Raw genomic sequence first — 22,380 nt, 5'->3', positions numbered from 1 at the left:
AAGCTGTTTTGGAATCTGTTTTGGCTTGAAAAATTTTAGAAAGATCACGCAGTCTTCATCTGAGATAGAGCCATCTGAGAGACACAAAAGCTTCAGAAGATTCTGCAATAACTCAAGTACAGATCCAAGAAGAGTTGATGGTTGATTCTACCATGATGGATCTTGCTTGATTCAAGGAGCATCAAGTCAAATCTGCACAACTTAGGTGTTTTCGTTTCTTGTTTTGTTTTCTGTATTTCTGATTACAGTAGCTTCAGTGTTTGAAGTGTGGACCTAGGTGCAATTGTGTGGATGCATTGCTCCTAGGGGGAGTTCTTGATTGTTGAATCAAGTTCTTGGGTTTTGGGGGTTAGAATTACATAGGTGTGCTTGTAATTCTTGGAACCTTTCTGTTTAGTGGAATCCTCCTAAGTGTGTTACTTAGGAGAAGACTGGATGTAGATTCTTTTTGAATCGAACCAGTATAAATTGTGTGTCTTGCTTCTTTCTTCTCTCTTTTAATTCTTCTTGATTGATTTAAACAGTCCATTAACCCAGAACTGTGTAATTGATTAATTGAGCTTTAAAACATAAAGATCTTTCCAAGATTCATCTCAAATTAGTAAAAACACATTAATCAATTCAAATCCCTTTGTGGTTAGGAGTATTAGACAGATCTGATTTTTAACATTTTCTTTCCTTTATCTTCAATGCAGCTACATGACTACATCATGTTACTTCTTTCCTTTTTCAGCTTTGTGATCTCTTCATAATTTTGTTTGTCTTCTTTCGTTTTTCTTGAAACCTTCAAACAATATCTTTATTTCCTTTTAAATGTCCTTCACCATTTATTTTGCTTTTGCTGTCTACCATATTTTCCTTTTATTCCAAAACATTGAGCCGTGTGAAAAAGAGCTTTTGTTTTTTTCTCTGTTCTTCATATGTTTGACCATTTGCTTTTCCCACATTTTACTCTTTTTGGGAAACCAAAAGCAGAGTATGCATATGGTTTTGGTTTGAATGAACCATAGTATGCATTTCATAAAAGTTGTTTTTCTTTCTTCTGTCCCCTTTATATGTTTGACAGTTGCTTATCCCGATTTTTACTGAATTTGTGTAACCAACACCACAGCATGCGTACGATTTTCCTTTTCATTTTTTATGTCTACAAATACATCAGACTATTGTTATGTTTTGATGTTCTATACAAATACATCTATCCACGACATCCTTTCTTCACTATTGCCTAATTTTCTGTTTTCTTTACACCATGTCTGCTTTGCAAAAACAAACCCAGTCATTACAAGAACTGAACCCGGAGAAGGAAAGCTGGAATATTGTTGCAAGAGTTGTAAGGTTATGGTTTGTAGAAGATTACACAAAAGGAAAATCTCCATTTTCCATGGAGATTGTTCTTCAAGACAAAGAGGTACTATACCATACTATAAACGTTCGTCATTTTTTTAGTTTTGTTAATTTTTTTACTTACCATGTTATATTATAATGTTTCATATGAAACTTTTTTTGCAGGGTGTCCTAATCCATGCGTCTGTTAGACGCACACTGATATACAAATTCCAATCTGAAATCAAAGAGGATAAGGTTTACTCCATTCAGTCTTTTAGTGTTTCATGTAATGGTGGTTCTTATAGAACTACAAATCATGCCTATAAGATCAACTTCCAATTTGGAACCAAGGTCAATTTGGTAGAATCTACCTTAGTTCCCAATATTAGTACTGCATACACCCCTATTTCAACCATCCAAGCACCTGGTTTTGACTCAGATTACTTAGTTAGTAAGTATATTAATTTTTTTTCTTCTTTTTGCGTTAAAATTTTTATTCATTTTATATTTTTTCATTGTTTTATTTTATATTTTTAGATGTCATTGGAATGTTGACTGGTGTTGGAACAGAGAGAGAGTTAGAGAAAGGTGGTAAGAAGACCAAGATGAATGTCATCCTTATTGAATATGATGGGTAAGATTATTGTTGTTCTTTTTACTTTATGTTTAACATTATTCTTATCTAACGAAATTTTACATCATGCAATAGTTATCGACTGGAGTGTACTTTATTTGGTCAATATGTTGATATGTTAAATGCATTTCTTTCGTCTGGAGAGGATCAATATGTTGTCATTGCTTTACATTATTGCAAAGTGAAGATCTTCCAAGGTAACTAACTTTTTGACATATTTTTACAAATGGAGTAACTTTTTTAAAAATTGTTTGACATCTTTATATATTTTATAGATAAAGTTTCTATTCAAAACTGTATGAACTATACGAGGATAATTTTTAACTTTGATGGTGAAGATGCTACCAAGTTGAAAAAAATGTAAGTACATTTTGCATTTTTTTTATTTTATTTTTTTATTTTCGTTTAATTTGCCTTTTTTTTGTGTAGGATGTGGGATAGTACTGAATCTCCTTCTCAACCTCTTACCCAACTTGGTCAGTCTTCAAAAGTTAGCTTAGAAGAAGATTTCATTAAGCTGCATCCTAGATGCTCAATTGAAGGTCTCAAAGATTTTGAACAGGTTAAATTTTTTTCCTCTCTCTTTCATTTAAATTGTTTAGTTTGAATACTGTGCTTTATATTGTTGCATTATTTATGTTCCAGGAAAGTACTTTTGTAGTGAAGGCTACTATCAAACATGTTCTAGATCATGATGATTGGTGGTACACAACATGTATCTGCAACAAAGCTGTTTATCCTGACTCCAAAATGTTTTTTTGTGAGAAATGTAACAAACATGTCATTAAGGTTACACCTAGGTAATATTATTAATCTTCATAATTATTTTTTCTGTAATTTTTCTAATTTTACTGATAGACATATTTGTATAAATAACTAATGTTGTATTTTTCTTTGCTTAGGTTTAAACTTAGACTTTGTGTAATTGATGCTACTGATTCTACAACTTTTGTTGTATTTGATCGTGATGCAAGTGCAATGTTGAAGAAATCATGCTCTGATATTCTTGACTTACAAGACAAGGTTAAGTATCCTATATATTGAAATAAATCATGATGAAATTATTTTTCATTCATTTCAATCATTTGCATTTCTACTTCTTTTTATAGAACACTGCTGCTGGTAACTTGCCTAAAGAGTTTGAAGTCCTCATTGATAAGACCTATCTGTTCAAAGTTGAGTGCAAGAATGATTATAATAGCAAATTTGACCAATCATTTAGAGTTAAAAAAGTCTGCATGGATGAAAAAATCATTGAAAGCTTTACTGATGTTGAACTTAAGTCTTTGGTAAGATCTGATTTATTTCTGTTTATATTTTTTCATATATGTAGTTTTATTTTTACTATTTTTTGACTTTACTATATTTGTTAGGATGTATACTCTGCAAATGAAGAAGAAAGTAAATTTAAGCAGATTACAAATGAGATTGCACCTGATACCATTGCAGAGGTATGTTAATATTACAACTATACTTATTTTTCTAAATGTTTTTATATGCTAACTTTTTCAAGTTTATTTTTAGGATTTGCTGCTCAAATTCACTGAAGAATCAACTGATGTTGAGCCTGTAAGTGATCATTTGAACACTATAGAATCAAGCCCTGTTTCTACAGAGGAAGCTTTGGTCAATCAACCTTTAATTGATGTTGAAAATGATGACTTAACCCATAAAGAATCATCTCATCTGGATAATCTTAGCTTTGATTTGGCTACCAAAGCACGTGTCCCGGCAATTAAAAGGCAGAATCGATCTACGGCTCAAGAGAACAAGAAGATCCCAGTCAAGATGTTGAAGAAGAACATCAAGATTGAAAAGTGAATGAAATTTGTACTAGACTTTATTTGTGTTTTTATCTTGGTTATGTTTTATTTTTTGGAAAACATTTGCTGATACTCATGACCAATATGTTTTGTTGTTCTTAAGTTATCATTTCCAAAACATTGACTTGAAGTTTCTCTTTATTTATTTATCAATTATATTACTTATTGCTGAACAGGATTGACTTTTTATTTGTGCATTCACAATTTGCTAGCAGAGTCAAACTGTGTTGATATTATTTTCTATTATCAACATCTTAATCATGCTAGCTACATCAAAGGAATTGTATTGTATTTCTATTTGTATTTTGTTTTAAAAGATTTTAGTCTTTCAGCATTTCTTTACATTTCAATGTTATCAATCAATTATGCGTAAATATATTTTTCAGGTTACATACCTATAGTATTTATGTTTTTTTTTGTGTTGATTTGTAAACATCGTTATATTTTGCTAGCTAAATCTGAATGTGTTGATATTATTTATTTTGTCAACTACACTATCATGCTAGCTACATCAAACAGATTAAGTTTGCTCTATACTGCATGTTTTGAGTACATTTTATTATTTAAAAATCATTTCTGAACACAATAAATTTTTGAATTCTAATTCTAATTAACCAAAACAAAATCCGTCATTCATTGAAAATTTACACCATGAATTAATTTATTTCATTTTTTGGAACGAATTTATTTGTAATTTTTTCTTTTGTAATCCATGAATACAAGAACTAGCATTTTATTGATTATTATCCATTTGTATTGTTGTTTGAAATTCTAATTTTTACTTTTGTTTCGAAATTTAAATTTGATCACTAATTAAAGAATGTTTAATATTTGAAATTTGTATTAAATATTATTTATTTATTATTTGATGTATTTAAATTTTTTGTATTATTCTTTCAACTATTAATTATAATTAGCAACATCTATAAATTTCTAATTTTTTTAATTTTTTAATTTTTTAAAAATTGGACATTATATATTTTTTAATATTTTATTTTACGTAAATTTTGATATTACTCTTTAAACTTACAAATTGTTTTTTTTAATTTAATCTTTATTCTTTTAATTTTTTAAAGTTTATATTATTTTATTTTTAACATTATATTGGCCTTAATTTTTATATGACTCTTTAAACTTCATTTAATGTTCTTTATTTAATCTTTATTTTGAATTGTTAATTTATAGATACGAAAGCATTAAAGAAATAAATTTTATTGGTTAAGTAAATAGAATTTGAAACAGTGTTTGGTATGTATAAAACTGTTGAGTATCCATCAAGTTTTGTTCATTATCCATCAACCAAACAGAACGGTCACTTTCCTTCACCGTTCATGGATACCTCTCCTTCACTCTCCATGGATACCTCTGTCCCTGTGCCTGCTAGAATAACCTTAGGAAGGTTCACTACAATGCATTTTGTTCATAATCAGGTATGTTTTGTTTACAAGAACTTGAAATATATGTTCGTTCTTCAAAATGAGCCCTTTCAAATGCACTGTAAATTTTTTTTCAACATTCAACCATTCATTTTTGAAACAGTCTTCAAACCCTTATTTTTTTTTGTTTTTTTACATAAAAATCAAAACTTTACTTTATAATGGTTTAAATCTATGCTTTTTTTGTTTTTTTACATAAAAATCAAAACTTTTCTTCACTTTTCATCTCTGTCTAACTGTTTCTTCTTTCATCAAACATGCATCTCTTTTTGCTTTTTATATTTCAATTTTTTTTCTTCTTCGTTACAAAACTTTTTTGTCTTATCAAAAAATTTTAAGTTTCCAATAATAGTTTAAATTTTCAAAATTCTACTTCCGTAAGCAAAGTTTTTTTTTACTTTGTTGTATATCTGACGTATTCTCTGTCTTTCTTTCATTATCAGTTTAATATTTCCTTACATTCAGTTTATTACAGTCATTTTTTCAAATTTTATTGACCCTATTTTTTCTTTGTTGACCATTGGAATTTTAGGAGTTCGGTCATGTTGATCGTATGTTTGTTGCTATGTTTGCTAAAGAATTAGGACCTGTTTGGCAGTTGGAAGATATTAAAGGGAATCGCCATCAGTTAACTTATAATATGGATGTTAATAATCCATTGTTGACTGATGGTTGGTCTACCCTAAGAGTTTTTTATAAATTGCAGCATATCCATCAAATCATATTCAGATATGTTGGAAACTCAACATTTCAAATTACTGTATTCTCCGGCATGATTGCAATATCAACTGCCGCCAAATTTCTCACAAACATACATCGATTGCGATCAAAACAGTTTTTTACAGTGAAATTGACAAAATCTCAAAGCCAAGCTAGCCATCTGGTGAACAATTTACTTTTATATTATTTTTTATATTCTATCCACTTCATAGAAGTTTTTATTTATTTAACTATTAATTTTTTGCAGGACCTACCAACTGACTTTGCAGCTTATGTTCGCAAACGTAGATTCAAGAGGTTGGAATTGCAGGGATCGACCAACACATGCATTGTTCAGTGTAAGCTTTTGGTGCGTAATTCACCTAAGAAGTCCACTAAGATTGGAAAGGGATGGAAGGACTTTTGCATATTCAATCGGTTGAAAGAAGGGGATGTTATTGTCTTTGCAGCTCACAACCAAATGAGAAAGAAGAAGATAAAAGTCTATGTCAAAAAAGAGTTTAGCTTTTAATATTTTACTTCTCTTTTATGAACTTTAGGTGGCATTTATGTTTTTGGTTTTCACTTTGAAGCAAGTTTGCTTTGTTTTGGTTTGTAAGACTATCTATCGTCATTTTGTTGCTTCTAATAAGTAGAAGCTATATCTATAAGTATTATCCGTATGTTAATTTTGTTGAACTTTAATATTTTACTTACTTTTATTTTACTTATTTTCATGTTTCAAAATATTTTTTATAGTTATGTATTAATTTTATATATATTTATGAAAAAAACATCATTACAACTTAGATTTATTTTAATATTAATGTTATACAAAGAATATTCATTTGTATCAATCAAAATTATTAAGAAAACTAATTATTTAACCAAATTTATAACACGGAATTGAAGTTGTAAATGTAATAGTATCTTTGTATTGTAATACCAACATTATAATTCTGTTATCTTTGTATTGTAATACTATCTGAAAACAATTCAATGAAATAAATTTAATTTGTTACTCTCAAAGTTGTACTGTATTTATGTTTTAAAAAGTTGAACAACACGTGTATTCATTTTTTATCAAAGGACAATTTAAATTACATTAAGCTGACATTCTTTTTCTTTCATGAATGATTCAAAAATTCTTTCATTGTAAAGTCAATGTAGAAACAAATTTGTACTTTTATGGTTGACTATTATCAATCATAGTGCTTATTTGTTGGTCGAAAGAGGTATTATGGCACAGATGCAAAGTTTGAACAGAAGCATATCAGTGTTTGCAAATCATGAATTTGGACATTGCATATCAACAGGTACGCTGTTCCAGATATTCATCAAAAGTTACAGTTTCCATATTAGTGACTTTGTTGTTCTTTTTTATAAAAAGATGGTAGTTACATTATCTACCTTAGGAATATTCAGCGTGTAAAAATGACTATGTCCCTTTATATTGAACACATCCTCCAACAAAATGTTTATTTTATTGTACTTCTCTTCAATGTCTAAACAAACAAAACATCAAGTCTATGTATAAACTTCTGGAAACATAACAATGTATGCATAAAAACAATTGTATGCATAAACAAACATAAACAAATTGCTGCAAATCTATCAACAAATGCAAGAAGAAAAAGAAAGACCATTGTGTGAACAAATATTTCAAATATGATGATTAACTCCTCAGGTAAAATAAACTTTTTGAGTTATTCATTTGTTCTTAAAACTTCTTGCCAATAAATTACATTAAGCTTTCATTCTTTTTCTTTCATGAATGATTCAAGAATTATTTCCATTACTTTCATTTTAAAGTAAATGTATAAACAAATTTCTACTTTTATGGTTGACTATTATCAAGCATAGTACTTATGTGTTGGTCCAATAAGGTATTATAGCACAGATGCAAAGTCTGAACAGAAGCATATCAGTGTCTGCAAATCATGAATTTGGACATTGGATATCAAAAGGTACGCTGTCACAGATATTCATCAAAAGTTACAGTTTCCATATTAGTGACTTGGTTGTTCTTTTTTATAAAAAGATTGTACTTACATTATCTACCTTAGGAATATTCAGCGTGGAAAACTGACTATGTCCCTTTATATTCAACACATCCTCCAACAAAATGTTTATTTTTTTTCAACTTCTCTTCACTATGTAAACAAACAAAACAGCAAGGGTATGTATAAACTTCTGGAAATAGAATAGTGTATGCATAACAACAATTGTATGCATAAACAAACATAAACAAATGGATGGAAATCTATCAACAAATGGAAGAAGAAAAAGGAAGAGCATTTTGTCAACAAATATTTCAAATATGATGATGAACTCCTCAGGTAAAATAAATTTCTTGAGGTATTCATTTGTTGTTAAAACCTTTTTCTCATTATACAGATTTTTGTAATCACTATCTACACCTTTTAATATTCTTTTTAGGTATTCATAAAAAAGATGCAACAGATCCAATTATTTTATTACTTGGATTGCAATTATTTTAACAGTTTGGATTACATTGTTTAACAATTTTATTTCAAATAAACTTCATCTATTACTGCTAAAGTTTAACAGTTTGAACCATTTTAGCAGTATGGAATGAAAATATTACTCCAACTATCAACAACTCCTTTACTATCAGTGAAGATAGAAACCTACATGCTCAAGCAATTCAATCTTCAAATAGAAAGCCATTGTTGGAGTTGACATGTCGTGGTAAGTTTTGTTCACTGAAATTCCCAACAATGAAGTTGAAAGGCAGAATGTGTCATTCATCTTTATAGTTAATGTAATATTTGTAATTTAAAGTGGATAATTTTTTTTTGCAGACATTGACCAACGTAATTATAAGAATGCACGAGCTAGAAGGAAAGTTATTAGGGATCAGAAGATTGCAGAAAAAAGTAATAATAGGCCTGATAAATCTGATATTATTTTATCTTTATTTCAATTCCTTTAATAGTTTTTGTATTATTAATATTTTCTAACATTTCATGTAAAGAAATTCATGGTTCTACCTCCATTGGATCTGGAATTGTTTGTAATTCAATTGAAATCACCAATGGTCCAATTTTGCACAAGACCAACATTAACAACAAAGGTAACAATCCAAATTGTATTCCAAGTTTCTGTTAATTCAATCCAAGTTTGAAACTAATATATCATCATTTTATACGTAATTTTAGATCAAGAATTTGCTGGTAGCACCTTCATTCCTGCTTCTGTGGCTTCTTCTTCTTATTCTGAAGTTGTTAATCTTTTTGATGTCGAACAGAACCAAAGTCATGGTAATTTGCTGGTATTTTGAATACTTTAATTACTTTTAGTGTTACAATTTCATTTTGCTAATGCTTAATTCAATATTTAGACATATGTAAGCTACAATCCTATACCAGTGCAATATCAAGTCAATCATCTCAATATTTAGAAGCTGTAAAATTGGGGCAGCCTTCTCTTCATGATGTTATTACACCTATTTCAAAGATATTGGATTTTGACAACAATTCTGAAGAAGATGAGAATCATGGTAATCAATAATGCTTGACTATAAAAAATAGATTAATATTTTTTTGTTTAACTTTATTATTAATTGTTTATTTATTTTATATCACGTTATCTTATTGGGCATTTCTACTCTGATTTGTATTCTAGAGCTGAAGTTCAAGGTTGAATACAACTTTTTACCCAATTTATATTATTATATTGTACATATAAATATAAAAGTCTTTTAATTAATAACATATTTTTTTATGTACTTAGCACATGTTGATGTAGGGGACTGTTCCATTGAGTGTCCCTATTGTCAAGCTCAATTGTGGTACGAAGAAAGATCTGATAAATGCAAAAGATTAAAACAAGTTGATTTTTCTCTTTGTTGTCAAAAGGGAAAAGTCCAACTTCCATTGTTAAAGAAACCTCCTCAATTGCTTCAAAAGTTGTTGAAAGGTGAAGATACTACAAGCCAACATTTCTTACAGTACATAAGAAGCTACAACAACATGTTCTCATTTACATCAATTGGTGCGAAGATTCATTCCTCAATCAATGATGGATGTGGTCCTCCTCAGTTTATTCTTAGTGGTAAAAATTACCATCGCATAGGAAGTTTATTGCCCGATAAAGGATCAAGTCCAAAATTTGCACAACTATATATTTATGACACAAAAAATGAAACAACAAACAGAGTTAGTCATTTTGGGTATGCCTACATACTTTATTATTTTTTTTATGAATCATTGTTTATATTATTTATACTTTTGTAATTTTACAGGTCTGATATAAAACAATCCATATTTGATAAATCATTGATAGAAGATTTGAAAAGCATGATTGACAAACACAATGTTCTTGCTCAATCATTCAAAAGAGTAAGAGATTTGATACATGATGATGATCAATCAGATTTTGGATTGAGGTTATTTAGACATCGCTGTAAAGATCCTAGAGTATACAATACCCCAATAGCAGATGAAGTCGCAACATTGATAGTTGGTGATTTGAGCACTTTAGATGTAGGAAGAGACATCATTGTCAAGAAAGTTTGTGGTCAGTTGACAAGACTACATGAAACTCATACATGTTTCATTCCTCTGTCAATTGGCCTGAAATTCTTGATTTTGTAAAATCACGAGGTCTAACTGCTTCAGATAGGCCAGACATTGTTTGTAGAGTTTTTAAAATGAAATTAGATCAAATGATGACAGATTTCAAGAAGAATAATTTCTTTGGCAAAGTCAATGCAGGTACAGAAACTACATTTCCATCATTCTGATTTTTTACCTAAAATTGTTTTGTATAATTATTATCTTCAAATTATAGGTATGTATACAGTTGAATTTCAGAAGAGAGGTCTGCCACATGCTCATATATTATTATGGTTGAGTGACTCAAACAAGTTAGAAAATGCAAAGCACATAGATAAAGTAATCTCTGCTGAACTTCCTCATCCAGATCTGTATCCAAAACTTTCAAAGGCTGTTAAAACATATATGATACATGGTCCGTGCGGAGCTGCTAGATTCAACTCACCATGCATGAAAGAAGGTCGGTGTTCGAAATTTTTTCCTAAAAAGTTTAGACATAAAACTACAATTGATGAGGATGGATATCCTGTATATAGGCGTAGAGATGATGGTTTATTTGTGTTGAAAAATGGACATAAATTAGGTAATGGAAATGTTGTGCCTTATAGTCATCTTCTCTTAATGAGATATCAAGCTCATGTTAATACAGAATATTGCAACAAATCAAACTCAATCAAGTATTTGTTCAAATACGTCAACAAAGGTCCTGATAGAGCCACAATGAAAATTACAGAAAAAGACAATGATTCTACAGAAGTCCATATTGTTGATGAGATTTTTGTAGATATTTATCTCCATGTGAAGCAGTTTGGAGAATTTTTGGATTTGATATCCATCATAGATGGCCTACTGTTCAGCGTTTAACTTTTCACCTACAAGATCAGCAGACAGCTTTGTTTAAAGATGATGATAGAATTGATGATGTATTGGAGAGGAATGACAACATCAATACCATGTTTCTAGCTTGGTTTGAAGCTAACAAAAAATATGAGGAAGGAAGGAACTTGACCTATGCTGAATTTCCAACAAAGTTTGTTTGGATGTCTCAACAAAGGAAATGGAAACCAAGAAAGCAGGGTTATAGTATTGGAAGACTGACATATGTTCCTCCAGGATCGGGTGAATGCTATTACATGAGAATCTTACTGACAAAACAAAAAGGTTGTATTAATCATGATAGTATAAAGACAATTAATGGTAAAACATTCTCTACATACCAAGAGGCTTGCCAGGAATTGGGATTATTGGCAGATGACAAAGAATTCATTGATGCTATTAAAGAGGCTAGCCATCTTGCATCTGGAAATCAACTTAGAAGATTATTTGTGTCTTTGTTAATCATGAATACAATGTCAAAGCCAAAAGTTGTTTGGGATGCAACTTGGAATTTATTGGCAGATGGTATCCTATACCAAAGAAGGAAACACTTGAACATACCAGGTAGTAAATATAAATAATCTCCATTCTTTATTCCATATTTTTTTATTCATGACATGTTATTTTTTTTTTTAGGTTTTCAAATGGAAGAACATGATTTACACAATCTGTGTCTTCTAGAAGTAGAAGAACTTCTAAACTCCAATGGGCGATCTTTAACAGATTATAGTTCCCTTCCTCAACCTGATTTGTGTCATTCATTCAAATTTAATAACAGGTTCATTATTGATGAATTGAATTATGATAAAGAAGAAATGGAGAAGCTACATCACTCTCTATTGCAGTCAATCACTAATGAGCAACTACAGGTTTATAAAAGAATTATGACAGCAGTGAATTCAGATGTAGGAAATTTTTTTTTCTTATATGGTTATGGTGGGACTGGAAAAACATATTTGTGGAAACTTTTGTCAGCTGCTGTTAGAGCAAAGGGAATGATTGCGCTTAATGTAGCTTCAAGCGGTATTGCATCTTTATTGCTTCCTGGAGGTAAAACTGCTCATTCTACTTTTTGCATACCACTAGCAATCAATGATGAATGAACGTGCAACATCAGTCAAAGAAGTCTTCGTGCTAAACTATTGATGGAAACAAAACTTATCATATGGGATGAAGCTCCTATGATGAATAAGTTATGTTTCCAAGCTTTTGATAGAACATTGAGAGACATTATGAGAGCTACAAATAAAGATAATGCTGACAAACTATTTGGTGGAAAGGTTGTTGTCTTGGGTGGTGATTTTAGACAAATCTTGCCAGTAGTAAGAAAGGGATCAAGGTATGATATTGTGAATTCAGCAATTAATTACTCTGATTTGTGGCAATATTGCACAGTTCTTAGGCTATCACAAAACATGAGGTTAAAATGTGCTGTTTCTAATGAAAGTGCAATACATATAAAAGAATTTGCTGATTGGATTCTTAAAATTGGAGATGGAAATATGAATTTCAATGAAAGTGGTGAAGCCAACATTTCAATACCAACAGATCTTCTAATTCCAGAAAGTGAAACACCTTTACTTTCTTTAGTGAAATTTGTTTATGGTGGTCTAATTGAAAATATCATGAATCCTGCCTTCTTTGATGATGGTGCTATACTTTGCCCTACAATTGATAGTGTTGAACAAGTAAATGACTTCATTTTATCTTTGATTCCTGGTGAAGAACAAATTTATTTAAGTTCAGACACTCCTTGCCAATCTGATGATGATCAAGAAATTCAAGGTGAGTGGTTTACTCAAGAGTTTCTAAATGATATCAAATGTTCAGGAATTCCAAATCATAGGATTAAATTGAAAGTTGGCGTACCAATTATGCTTTTGAGAAATATTGATCAAGCAAATGGTCTTTGCAATGGTACAAGGTTGCAAGTTAATGATTTGGGAAAGAATGTTATCTCTGCTACTGTCATAACAGGGAAAAATGTTGGTGACAAAATTTTCATTCCAAGAATGAACTTGACACCTTCTGATTCCAGCATCCCGTTTAAATTTCAAAGGAGGCAATTTCCAATATCCTTATGCTTTGCAATGACAATAAACAAAAGTCAAGGACAAACTCTTTCTAAAGTTGGACTTTATCTTCCTCGCCCAGTTTTTACTCATGGACAATTGTACGTAGCAATTTCTAGAGTCACAACAAAGCAAGGACTAAAAATTTTAATTCTGGATGAAGATGGAAAAGTAACCAATACAACTACCAATGTGGTTTACAAAGAAATATTTGAAAATCTTTGATAAGAGGTATACAGCTTACTTTAACCAATTATTATACTTTGTCAATTATTGTATCTTTAACTGTAATTCCTTTGTTTTGTTGCAGATTATAATTATGGATGAAGATGAAAAAGTAAGCAATACAACGAAAAATGTGGTCTACAAAGAAATATTTGTAAATCTTTGATAAGAGGTATATAACTTACTTAAGAAAATTATTATAATTAGTCAATTATTGTATTTTTAACTATAATTTCTTTGCTTTATTGCAGATGATAATATGCCTACCTGCAGCCATATTGAAAATACATAGTCATTGATACATCTTTGAATTGCATTATTTCATTGTCCAGTCATAGATTGATATTTTGAATACCATGTTTGCTGCAGTACAGATATTATAACAGTTATAAAGATTCTGAATTGTTGTTATTTTTATTTATGTTTGTGGCTTTAATGTATTGTCAAGAAAAAATATGTACGTACATGTTCTTATTCCTTACAGCAGTACATGTGCCTTTACTGTTATAAATGCATTACAGTTGTAAATTGTTTTTGTTTAAGTTTCTTTATATATTAAAATATCTGCAAAGAACATATACAACATATATAAAGTAACTTTACAATTACAGCCACTGTTTGCACGTGATACTGAATTTTTGCTGCCACTTTCAGGTAATATTCCTTTTCCACGTGATAATCTTTGCTCTTCCATTCTCAACTTCAACTTTACCCATATATTTAAACCTTCTATTTTTTCTACAATTACATGAATGGAGATGGAGCAAACCAATACAGATGGAGCAAACAACAGAAGAATTCTTTGGAACTTCAACACCATCTACATCTGCTCTCAGGTATGCTGTAAATTTAAGAACAGAAATAAATTTTTGGAAAGCATTGATATTTGTTATTTTATGTGTTTTCTGGTGTGAATTGTATCATCCTGATTCATATTGTATCAGGCACATTAAGATTTCCATATTTTGCCCTCATATAATTGTTTGAGTTTATGTTTTCATTTCGTTGCTGAGATAAATTTGTTCCATTTTTTACTATGTTTATTAATTTGTAGCCATTTGGATTTATCGATCGACATTTTGCTGTTGCTTATGAACAAGAATTAGTTCAACAGTGGCACTTGGTAGATGTAAATGGTAAGAGCACGACAGTTACCTATAACATGGATTCAAATAACCCAAAAATCATAGGAGGTTGGAGTAATATGAGAGATTTGTATGACATCAAAAGTGACTCTCACATGCGGTTTCAGTATATGGGAAATTCTTTATTTCACATAATTATGTTTAAAGGTGGTTGTACACCAAGGAGTTTGTCAACATTTATGTGCCGTATCAGTCATCAAGAAACAAGATCTATATTTTCAGTGAAATTGACAAAGTATCAAAGCAAAGCAAGTCACTTGGTATATGTCTTACGAATTCTTTTTATCAGTTCAACTATTATAATATCAATTTACATATAATTAAATTAAATTAATTAATGCACTAACAATAAAATTTGAATCATACAGGACTTGCCATCAAAGTTTGCCAACTTCATTCGGGACGAGAATGTACAAGATGTGTTTCTTATAGGGCCCAAAACTATAGTCAATTGCAAAATTCTATTATCAAATAGGAATAGAAGTTCAACAAAGATAGGTCAAGGTTGGAAGTTATTTTGTGTTGAAAATGAGTTAAAAGAAGGTGATATTGTTGTCTTCCAAACAGACAATGATTTTATCGAACCAAATATTGAGGTCTTTGTTAATGGTTGTTGTTGTGATTAGATTAAGCATATTTGTATAATGTTGTTGTTCTAAATGATGTATTTCATAACTTATGTTTATTATCATTTCAATAATATCATTATCTAAGTTTAACATGTTATAGATTTATATTTTATTAAATTCTTAAAACAAATTGTTACACTTCTATAATTTATTATCAATAATAAAAAAACTCATGCATTGCACGGGTCAAAAAACTAGTGACAAATAATCCAGAGCCGTAGACGAACAAAACTAGTGGCATCATCGCACACGTCAGAGTGAAAAAAAATGTGCAATGGGGCAGTGATGAAGGTGGAAAAGTTGTATAAGAGAAAATGATGTCGGAATCTAACATCATATCTGTGATTAATAAAGAGAAAATGAGTAATAACAAAACAAAGGGGTCTTACATCGAAAGACAAAGATAAGAATAAGAACAAAATGATGTCGGAAGTGAAGACAACATAATTGTCAAACACGGATTAGTTCCTAATTTTTGAAGTGATATCGAATCTGAGACTGTGAAATACGTATGGCTATGGCTCTAATTTGATTAGTTAAGGTTCGAAATAAAATTTGCATAACATGTTTAATTTTTGGTTTAAACACGTTCTTTGTTGAACTTGTTTGATCTTTGATCTTTCTTAGAAAATGGTAAATGTTTAACCAAGTAAGTGAATACCTTGTATGCTCCAAATTTAGTTTTGTAAAAATGAAAATTTTGTATCTTGTCTGTCTGGAAACAGATAGATTCTTTGGCATACTATAATTTAATAATAAAAATACTTTTGTTGTTTTTGTTGTTCGGATATGAAGGTGGATTGTATGTATTAAAGAAAAAATTATATGATTCAAATGAATTTAAGATAAAAAATTTTGAATGTTTGGGTATGAAGTTTGTGCATGATGATGTGACCAGGAAGATAGATTTAAAAAAATATGTTTTAATGGATAAAATTAGATGATTAATATTTTATTCTTGAAACTCTTGGAGAATAATGTTATATAAATTTAAATATAAATAGTATAAATTATGTTAAAATAAGATTGAAGTTGTTATTTTAAATTAAAACAAAATATTAAATTGAAAAATATATTTAAATTAATAGGGCTTTGTAGAAAAAAAAATCAATTACATTTTCTGAATAATAATATTTATATATAATATTAACAAAATGACACATGTTAAATATAATATATCATTAGTATTTCATTTTATATATATATATATATATATATATATATATATATATATATATATATATATATATTCAATTAACTAGTATACATAAAAAATGTGTAATAGTTCTCTTCACATAAATGTTCATAAAACTCGATAAGTTCGACTCAAATACATAAGGGAATCGATTCTCACCTTAGATTTGAAGATCACTCCTCAAGAAGTCGTCATTCGCCCCTACGTTTTTTAAGGCTAAAAGGGTCATTCACCACACTTTCTCCCTTCTTCTCTTAATCCAAATCGCTTATTCATTTCTCTTTTCTGTCTTTGTGAATATTATTACATCACCTAATTCAAACACAATATGCTAGTGTCAAATTTATATTTAAAATAAAAATAAAAGATATTAAAAAACATAAAAACAGTACTTATTGTGAGACTTTCTACACAAACTAAATCATAACGTTTTTAAAAGGATTATGCCGATAATGTCTTCTTCATTTAAGAATTTGTAATTTATCTAACATTGGCTTTCATTACTTACAAAAATTATTAATTATTGCTTTAATGAAAAAGAATAAAAAGAAGAAAAAAGAAAAGTAAATAAGAAATAAAGTTAAAATACCGAAAAAGAAATAATTAATTATAATAATAATATTTATATTCTTATAAAGTCACTATACTTATAACTTTTATTCATTAGTCACAATCAATAATCACACACGCATATATATATATATATATATATATATATATATATATATATATATATATATATATATAATAAATTATTTTGATATGGACATGCATGTCCAAATGGTTCATGGCGCATATTCAAAATTACACATGCTAAACGACGAATAGAAGAGAAACTTTGGCTACAACATGCAGCCACCCATGAATAAAGTTTCTTGATGTGACACCTTTCTCCTATAGTCAACTAATGCCCACCAAATAAAACTATGTTTTAATGGGAATTTTAAAAAATAATCTATTCTTTAAAAAAAATAAATCCAGAATTCCTTTCACATTGTGTAACGACTGTTGGGTATTTTGAAGAGTGGTTTACTAAAAAAAATTCTAACACTAATAAATTTATGTCACCTTCAATAGGAAACCAAAAATAAAAATAAAAATTATGGTCTTTTTTTTCTAATATTTTGTTGAAGTTTCTTATTTATGTTGATAGTGATATATTGACACTTGTTCTCTGAGTCTTAAAACAAATATTGCCAAGGAAGTTTATTTTGAAAGAACCCTAAATGGTGCTTCTTCTTTTTTCTGCATTTCTTAAATAAATGAGGTTCATGAATCACTTAGGGTGTGTTCCTTTTTATGGATGGATATAGGAGAGAGTGTGAAGATGGATTTGTGTAGATTTAAGAGGATGAATATTTGTGTTTTTTTGAGTGGATTTGGAGGGTAAAGTGAGTGGATTTGGAGATAATTTTTATGAAAGTTAGTGAAAGATTTGATTGATGTGATAGATAAAATTATATGTTAAAATTGATATATTTATTACTTTACCATAATACCCTTTTGTCAAAATTCCACACTGACAGCTCCTCCGCCAGGCGTGGCCTCCGGCGACTTCAAACACCACCACGTCCACCTGCACAAAACACAAAACATGAAAAAAAAAATTTATATATGCCCCTCGACACCGGTGTCGTAACCGGTGTCGCCCTTTAAGAAACAAGGCACCGGTTACGTAACCGGTGCCATCACCCATGCACACAGCACCACACCGGTGTCACCGGTGCCACCCCCACACCACATGCGAAAAGCGACTGAAAAATGAAGGGTAAAATGGGTAAAGCACCATCTTTATTCGCTAATCTTCTCCTCAAAGCGTGGATGGAAAAATCCACAAATCCCTTAAATCGTCGCTCTCAAATCAGCTTCAATTCGTTCAATGGAACACGATATATTTTAAGATCCGCGCTCCCTAATTCATTTTAACAGTAATATCCCTACAAACGAACATGCCCTTAAGGATGGAAAATGACACTTTTTTATGGCTTTTTCTTCTGACAGAAGGTAGAAGGTGTAGGGAGGTGGACCCCACCCTAGTTTTGAAGTTTGATTTTGCTCCGTCTAAAGTTCTACCCTACCAAAAGTGGAACAACTTTGTAGGTTCACCTGATTTCTCTTCTATTATTTATTTACTTTTTCCTGGTTGTTTCCCATCATTCACAAGCAATCTAATGTATGTACTATTTTGATGACTAACATATGTTATGTTGGGTTCTTTTTTGGTATTTTTTTTTTCTGGCTGAACTTTATAAAATACATTGATGTAATGTATTAATTTTTTTTAATATATTTTAAAGTATTAAAATTAGTATTTACCAGTTTTTTCTTTGTAAGATATAATAGAAGGACAGGTTGAAAATAGTTCATTTATAAGTCTAAAAAAATCACAAACTAACTATCTTTAGTAACATGGACATAAATTCACTATTATTAAGGTAATAGTTAAAGATGAGAAAAACTCATCAGGATAACACCAAGAGTTCAGTAAGAAATAGAAATTATAATGATATATTTTATAAAGTAAAAAAAAAATAAGGAAGAGAGAATAAGTGTATAATAAAAGGAGAAAAAAAATAGTTTAAGTCGTTACTATTATTTTATTTCTAGTATTTACTAATTTTTGTTATAATAATTATATATATATTAGTTATCAATAGTTTAAATAACAATAATTTGTTTAAATTTTTGGATCATACATATTGTAAATAAGATATCACTATTACAAAAGGTTATTGTATAAATATCCTAAGGTAATATTTTGATTTGATGACAGACCAAATTAAAATTATTAAAATATGGATTTTAACCTTACAACTATAAAATGAAGTGTACGGATCCCATTTGTAGAGGAGACTATCAAGAATCTAAGTATGAGTCTAAGTTCTACAATGGTTAGAAATGAGAAAGTAGAATATTATATAAGGATAAAGACCCAAAAACTCATTGTCTTAAAGTTTTAGGTTAAGAGTGGTATTAATAACTTATGTAGTTAGATCAGGTTTCATTGGTATTTGTTCTCCCCAATTAAACTCTCCTCTATAAACCTAACATAGATAACATTATATACATGCTTCCAATTAATTCTTTTTGACATGAATTAAATTATGGATTTATTAGAGATTAATATATGATTGTGTTATATGCATTTGAAATTTATAGGGATAAAAGCATATGCTCAGACATAATTATTATTTCTTAGAAATTTCATTCATAATTTTGACATTAGTATCATTCTTCTTTTTAATATTATTAATTTATTTGATATTAAATAAAAAGACCATGATTATTCAGGAAAAAATAATAATAAAATAATGATTAGTAAAGATTCCATGACTAATAGGTGGATACAAGGTTTGATCTCTTGAAACATTTTGTACAAAGAAAATTTATTCATGTACATAAAAAAATAATGATCAACACAAGAAGAAATTAAAGTGATAAATTTATAGAATATATAATGCTATAAAAAAAGAAATATAAAAAAATGTTTAATAGATATATATAAAATAAAGATGTATAATTATCATTAGTCATGTACAATGTGAAAGTAAAAGAAGTTTGTTGACTTCTCATAGTTATGGAGATGCTAATCAGTGAAATGTAAGTCATTTCCATTCACGGTTATGTATTTTTGTTTGATTTTTTGTGAATTGGAATAGTGATGTTTTCTTTTTTTGTTTATTGCAGGAAACAAGTGGCTGCAATTTCTTTTCTTGTGTTCAAGAGTTTGACCAAAGAAAAAAAAAGGAAGTTGAAGAGGATAGTATGGTTATGTGTTGTAAAAAGGGAAAAGTTGAAGAAAAAGTTATTTAAAGTGAAAGAAACTAAAGAAAAAGGAAACTGAAAAAAAAAAAAAGATAACTTGAGCATTGAATTACATCAAATACAGGCTTTTCTAATATTTTGATATTTAAAATAAATAAAAATATAATAATGTAAATGCAAATACAAATAATGAGATGTTACCATCAAGATGAGACTCTAAAAAATGTTTCACACACTAAATATTGAGAAATTCTTTCTCAATTTTATATCTGTAAAATAATTTGCAAACTCAAGACATAACTATTTATATCGAAAATTAAAATTAATTTAAAGTGTCATACTTTCTCTTATTGTGCCATACTTTCCTTTTTTGTCACACACTTTATACTAACCTCACTTTTTATTTTTATTTTTTCTCGTTTTTCTTTGCTTAAATCATTAATTAGTTTCTTGCTTACATTTCTTTTTTATTTCACCTCCTTAATTCTTTTTGAAAGTTAAAAATTACACTGAAAAAATTTATATTTGAAAGTAGATTTTAACCTAAAAAGTACAACAAAAGTAAAATCTTTTATAACTTTTTATTTATTAAGGCTAATAAAGTTAATGATTATCCATATACTAATCTAAGTTGTATACTATAAAAATACCAAAATCTGTATTTATCACATTAATAAAAGGAATCCCCCACCGTAAATTTCTCAATCTCTTTATTTAATTTTTTTAAATATATATTATTTCACATATATCCAAGTTTATCATATAATCTAATTATATATAGAATACCTACTATAATACATAATACATAATATACTAAATACTAAGCAGTACAAACTTTTTATTCGTATATTATTATATATGTTGTGTGCCTCGATTTATTTTTGAATCAATAATTCTTATATCTCGAAACCTCCAACGTGCCTAGGATATAATTAATAATTATTTTAATAACCCAACTTATGTTATACTATAAAATTAAAATTATATTACTTAATAATATAACATCTTAAATATAAAATTTCAAGTTACTTTTACTATCAACATGCTTTCCTACGTTAATAATCCTTATTCCTTCTTACTTTCATACCTTCAAGATTATATTTTAAAATACTATATCAATACACCATTCCACCATATTCATCTAGGATTATATGGTTTCGTAAAAATCATTCCTAACCTCCTAACCCTCATGTTTGTGAACTTATGAAAATACTCAATCATCACTAAACAATGACATTGTTAACATCATATATAAATCATTACTTAAGAAGACTAAGAGAAACAATTATTCAACACAACCCGCATCACCACAAAAACTAACAAAATTTAGAAACCACCACGCACTCGTGTTTCCTGGGCAGAAATCCACAAACACGAAAAATATATAGATTTGGAGGAAACTAAGAACACCCTTTCAAGAAATGCATTATTCATGATTTAAATAATTAGATGCAGCTCCCCTTACCTGGAATTTTCGCTCCAAGTACGCTCCTAACGTTCCTTTTTTTTTTTTTAGAATTGATCTACCTTTAGCTTCTCCCACTTGGCACTCTTTATAACCTTTTCACTCTCTCCTTGACTCCATTTTCACTGCTCTCACATTCTCCATTACTAGTTGTACCAAAACCCCCTCCAATTCCCTCTAACTCTCCTTCTAAATTTCATTTTTCAGCCCTTAAAATAATTTATTAACATTAAAATATGAAAATTAAAGCAAAATGTTAATGGCCATCAAATGCCATTAACATGGTGGTTTCTCAACCCTTCTAGCTTCTCTCTATGACGGCTAGGATTTTCTGACCATTCTCCCTCATGCAAAAAAAAAGATTTGGCAAAAAGAACCTATCTCAACATAACTAAATACTCTACCACTTAAGCTAATACTATTTCTTATCTTTTCTCTCCACATTAATTAACTTAAAGATTCCTACTTTCATATTTATTAAATAAATAAATATTTATTTATTTAATTTTC

General features: G+C 29.1%; 2 protein-coding genes across 2 annotated transcripts; both read left to right on the top strand.

Moving 5' to 3' along the window:
* The first annotated feature begins 1,249 nt into the window (after positions 1 to 1,249).
* Positions 1,250 to 3,781, top strand: LOC114169438. The gene is made up of 9 exons (XM_028054585.1): positions 1,250 to 1,408; positions 1,510 to 1,777; positions 1,864 to 1,960; positions 2,390 to 2,522; positions 2,606 to 2,760; positions 2,863 to 2,983; positions 3,070 to 3,249; positions 3,334 to 3,411; positions 3,485 to 3,781. Exons 1-9 carry the CDS (start codon positions 1,250 to 1,252, stop codon positions 3,779 to 3,781), a joined length of 1,488 nt encoding a protein of 495 aa, XP_027910386.1.
* A 10,527-nt stretch (positions 3,782 to 14,308) lies between these two features.
* LOC114169435 lies at positions 14,309 to 15,442 on the top strand. The gene is made up of 3 exons (XM_028054578.1): positions 14,309 to 14,507; positions 14,726 to 15,076; positions 15,185 to 15,442. Exons 1-3 carry the CDS (start codon positions 14,424 to 14,426, stop codon positions 15,440 to 15,442), a joined length of 693 nt encoding a protein of 230 aa, XP_027910379.1. The 5' UTR covers positions 14,309 to 14,423.
* The last annotated feature ends 6,938 nt before the right edge of the window (positions 15,443 to 22,380 follow it).

This window comes from Vigna unguiculata, chromosome 11, assembly GCF_004118075.2.
Source record: "Vigna unguiculata cultivar IT97K-499-35 chromosome 11, ASM411807v1, whole genome shotgun sequence".
Classification (NCBI taxonomy): domain Eukaryota; kingdom Viridiplantae; phylum Streptophyta; class Magnoliopsida; order Fabales; family Fabaceae; genus Vigna; species Vigna unguiculata.
The sequence above is the reverse complement of the archived record's forward strand: the minus strand, read 5'-3'. Positions and strand labels throughout refer to the sequence as shown.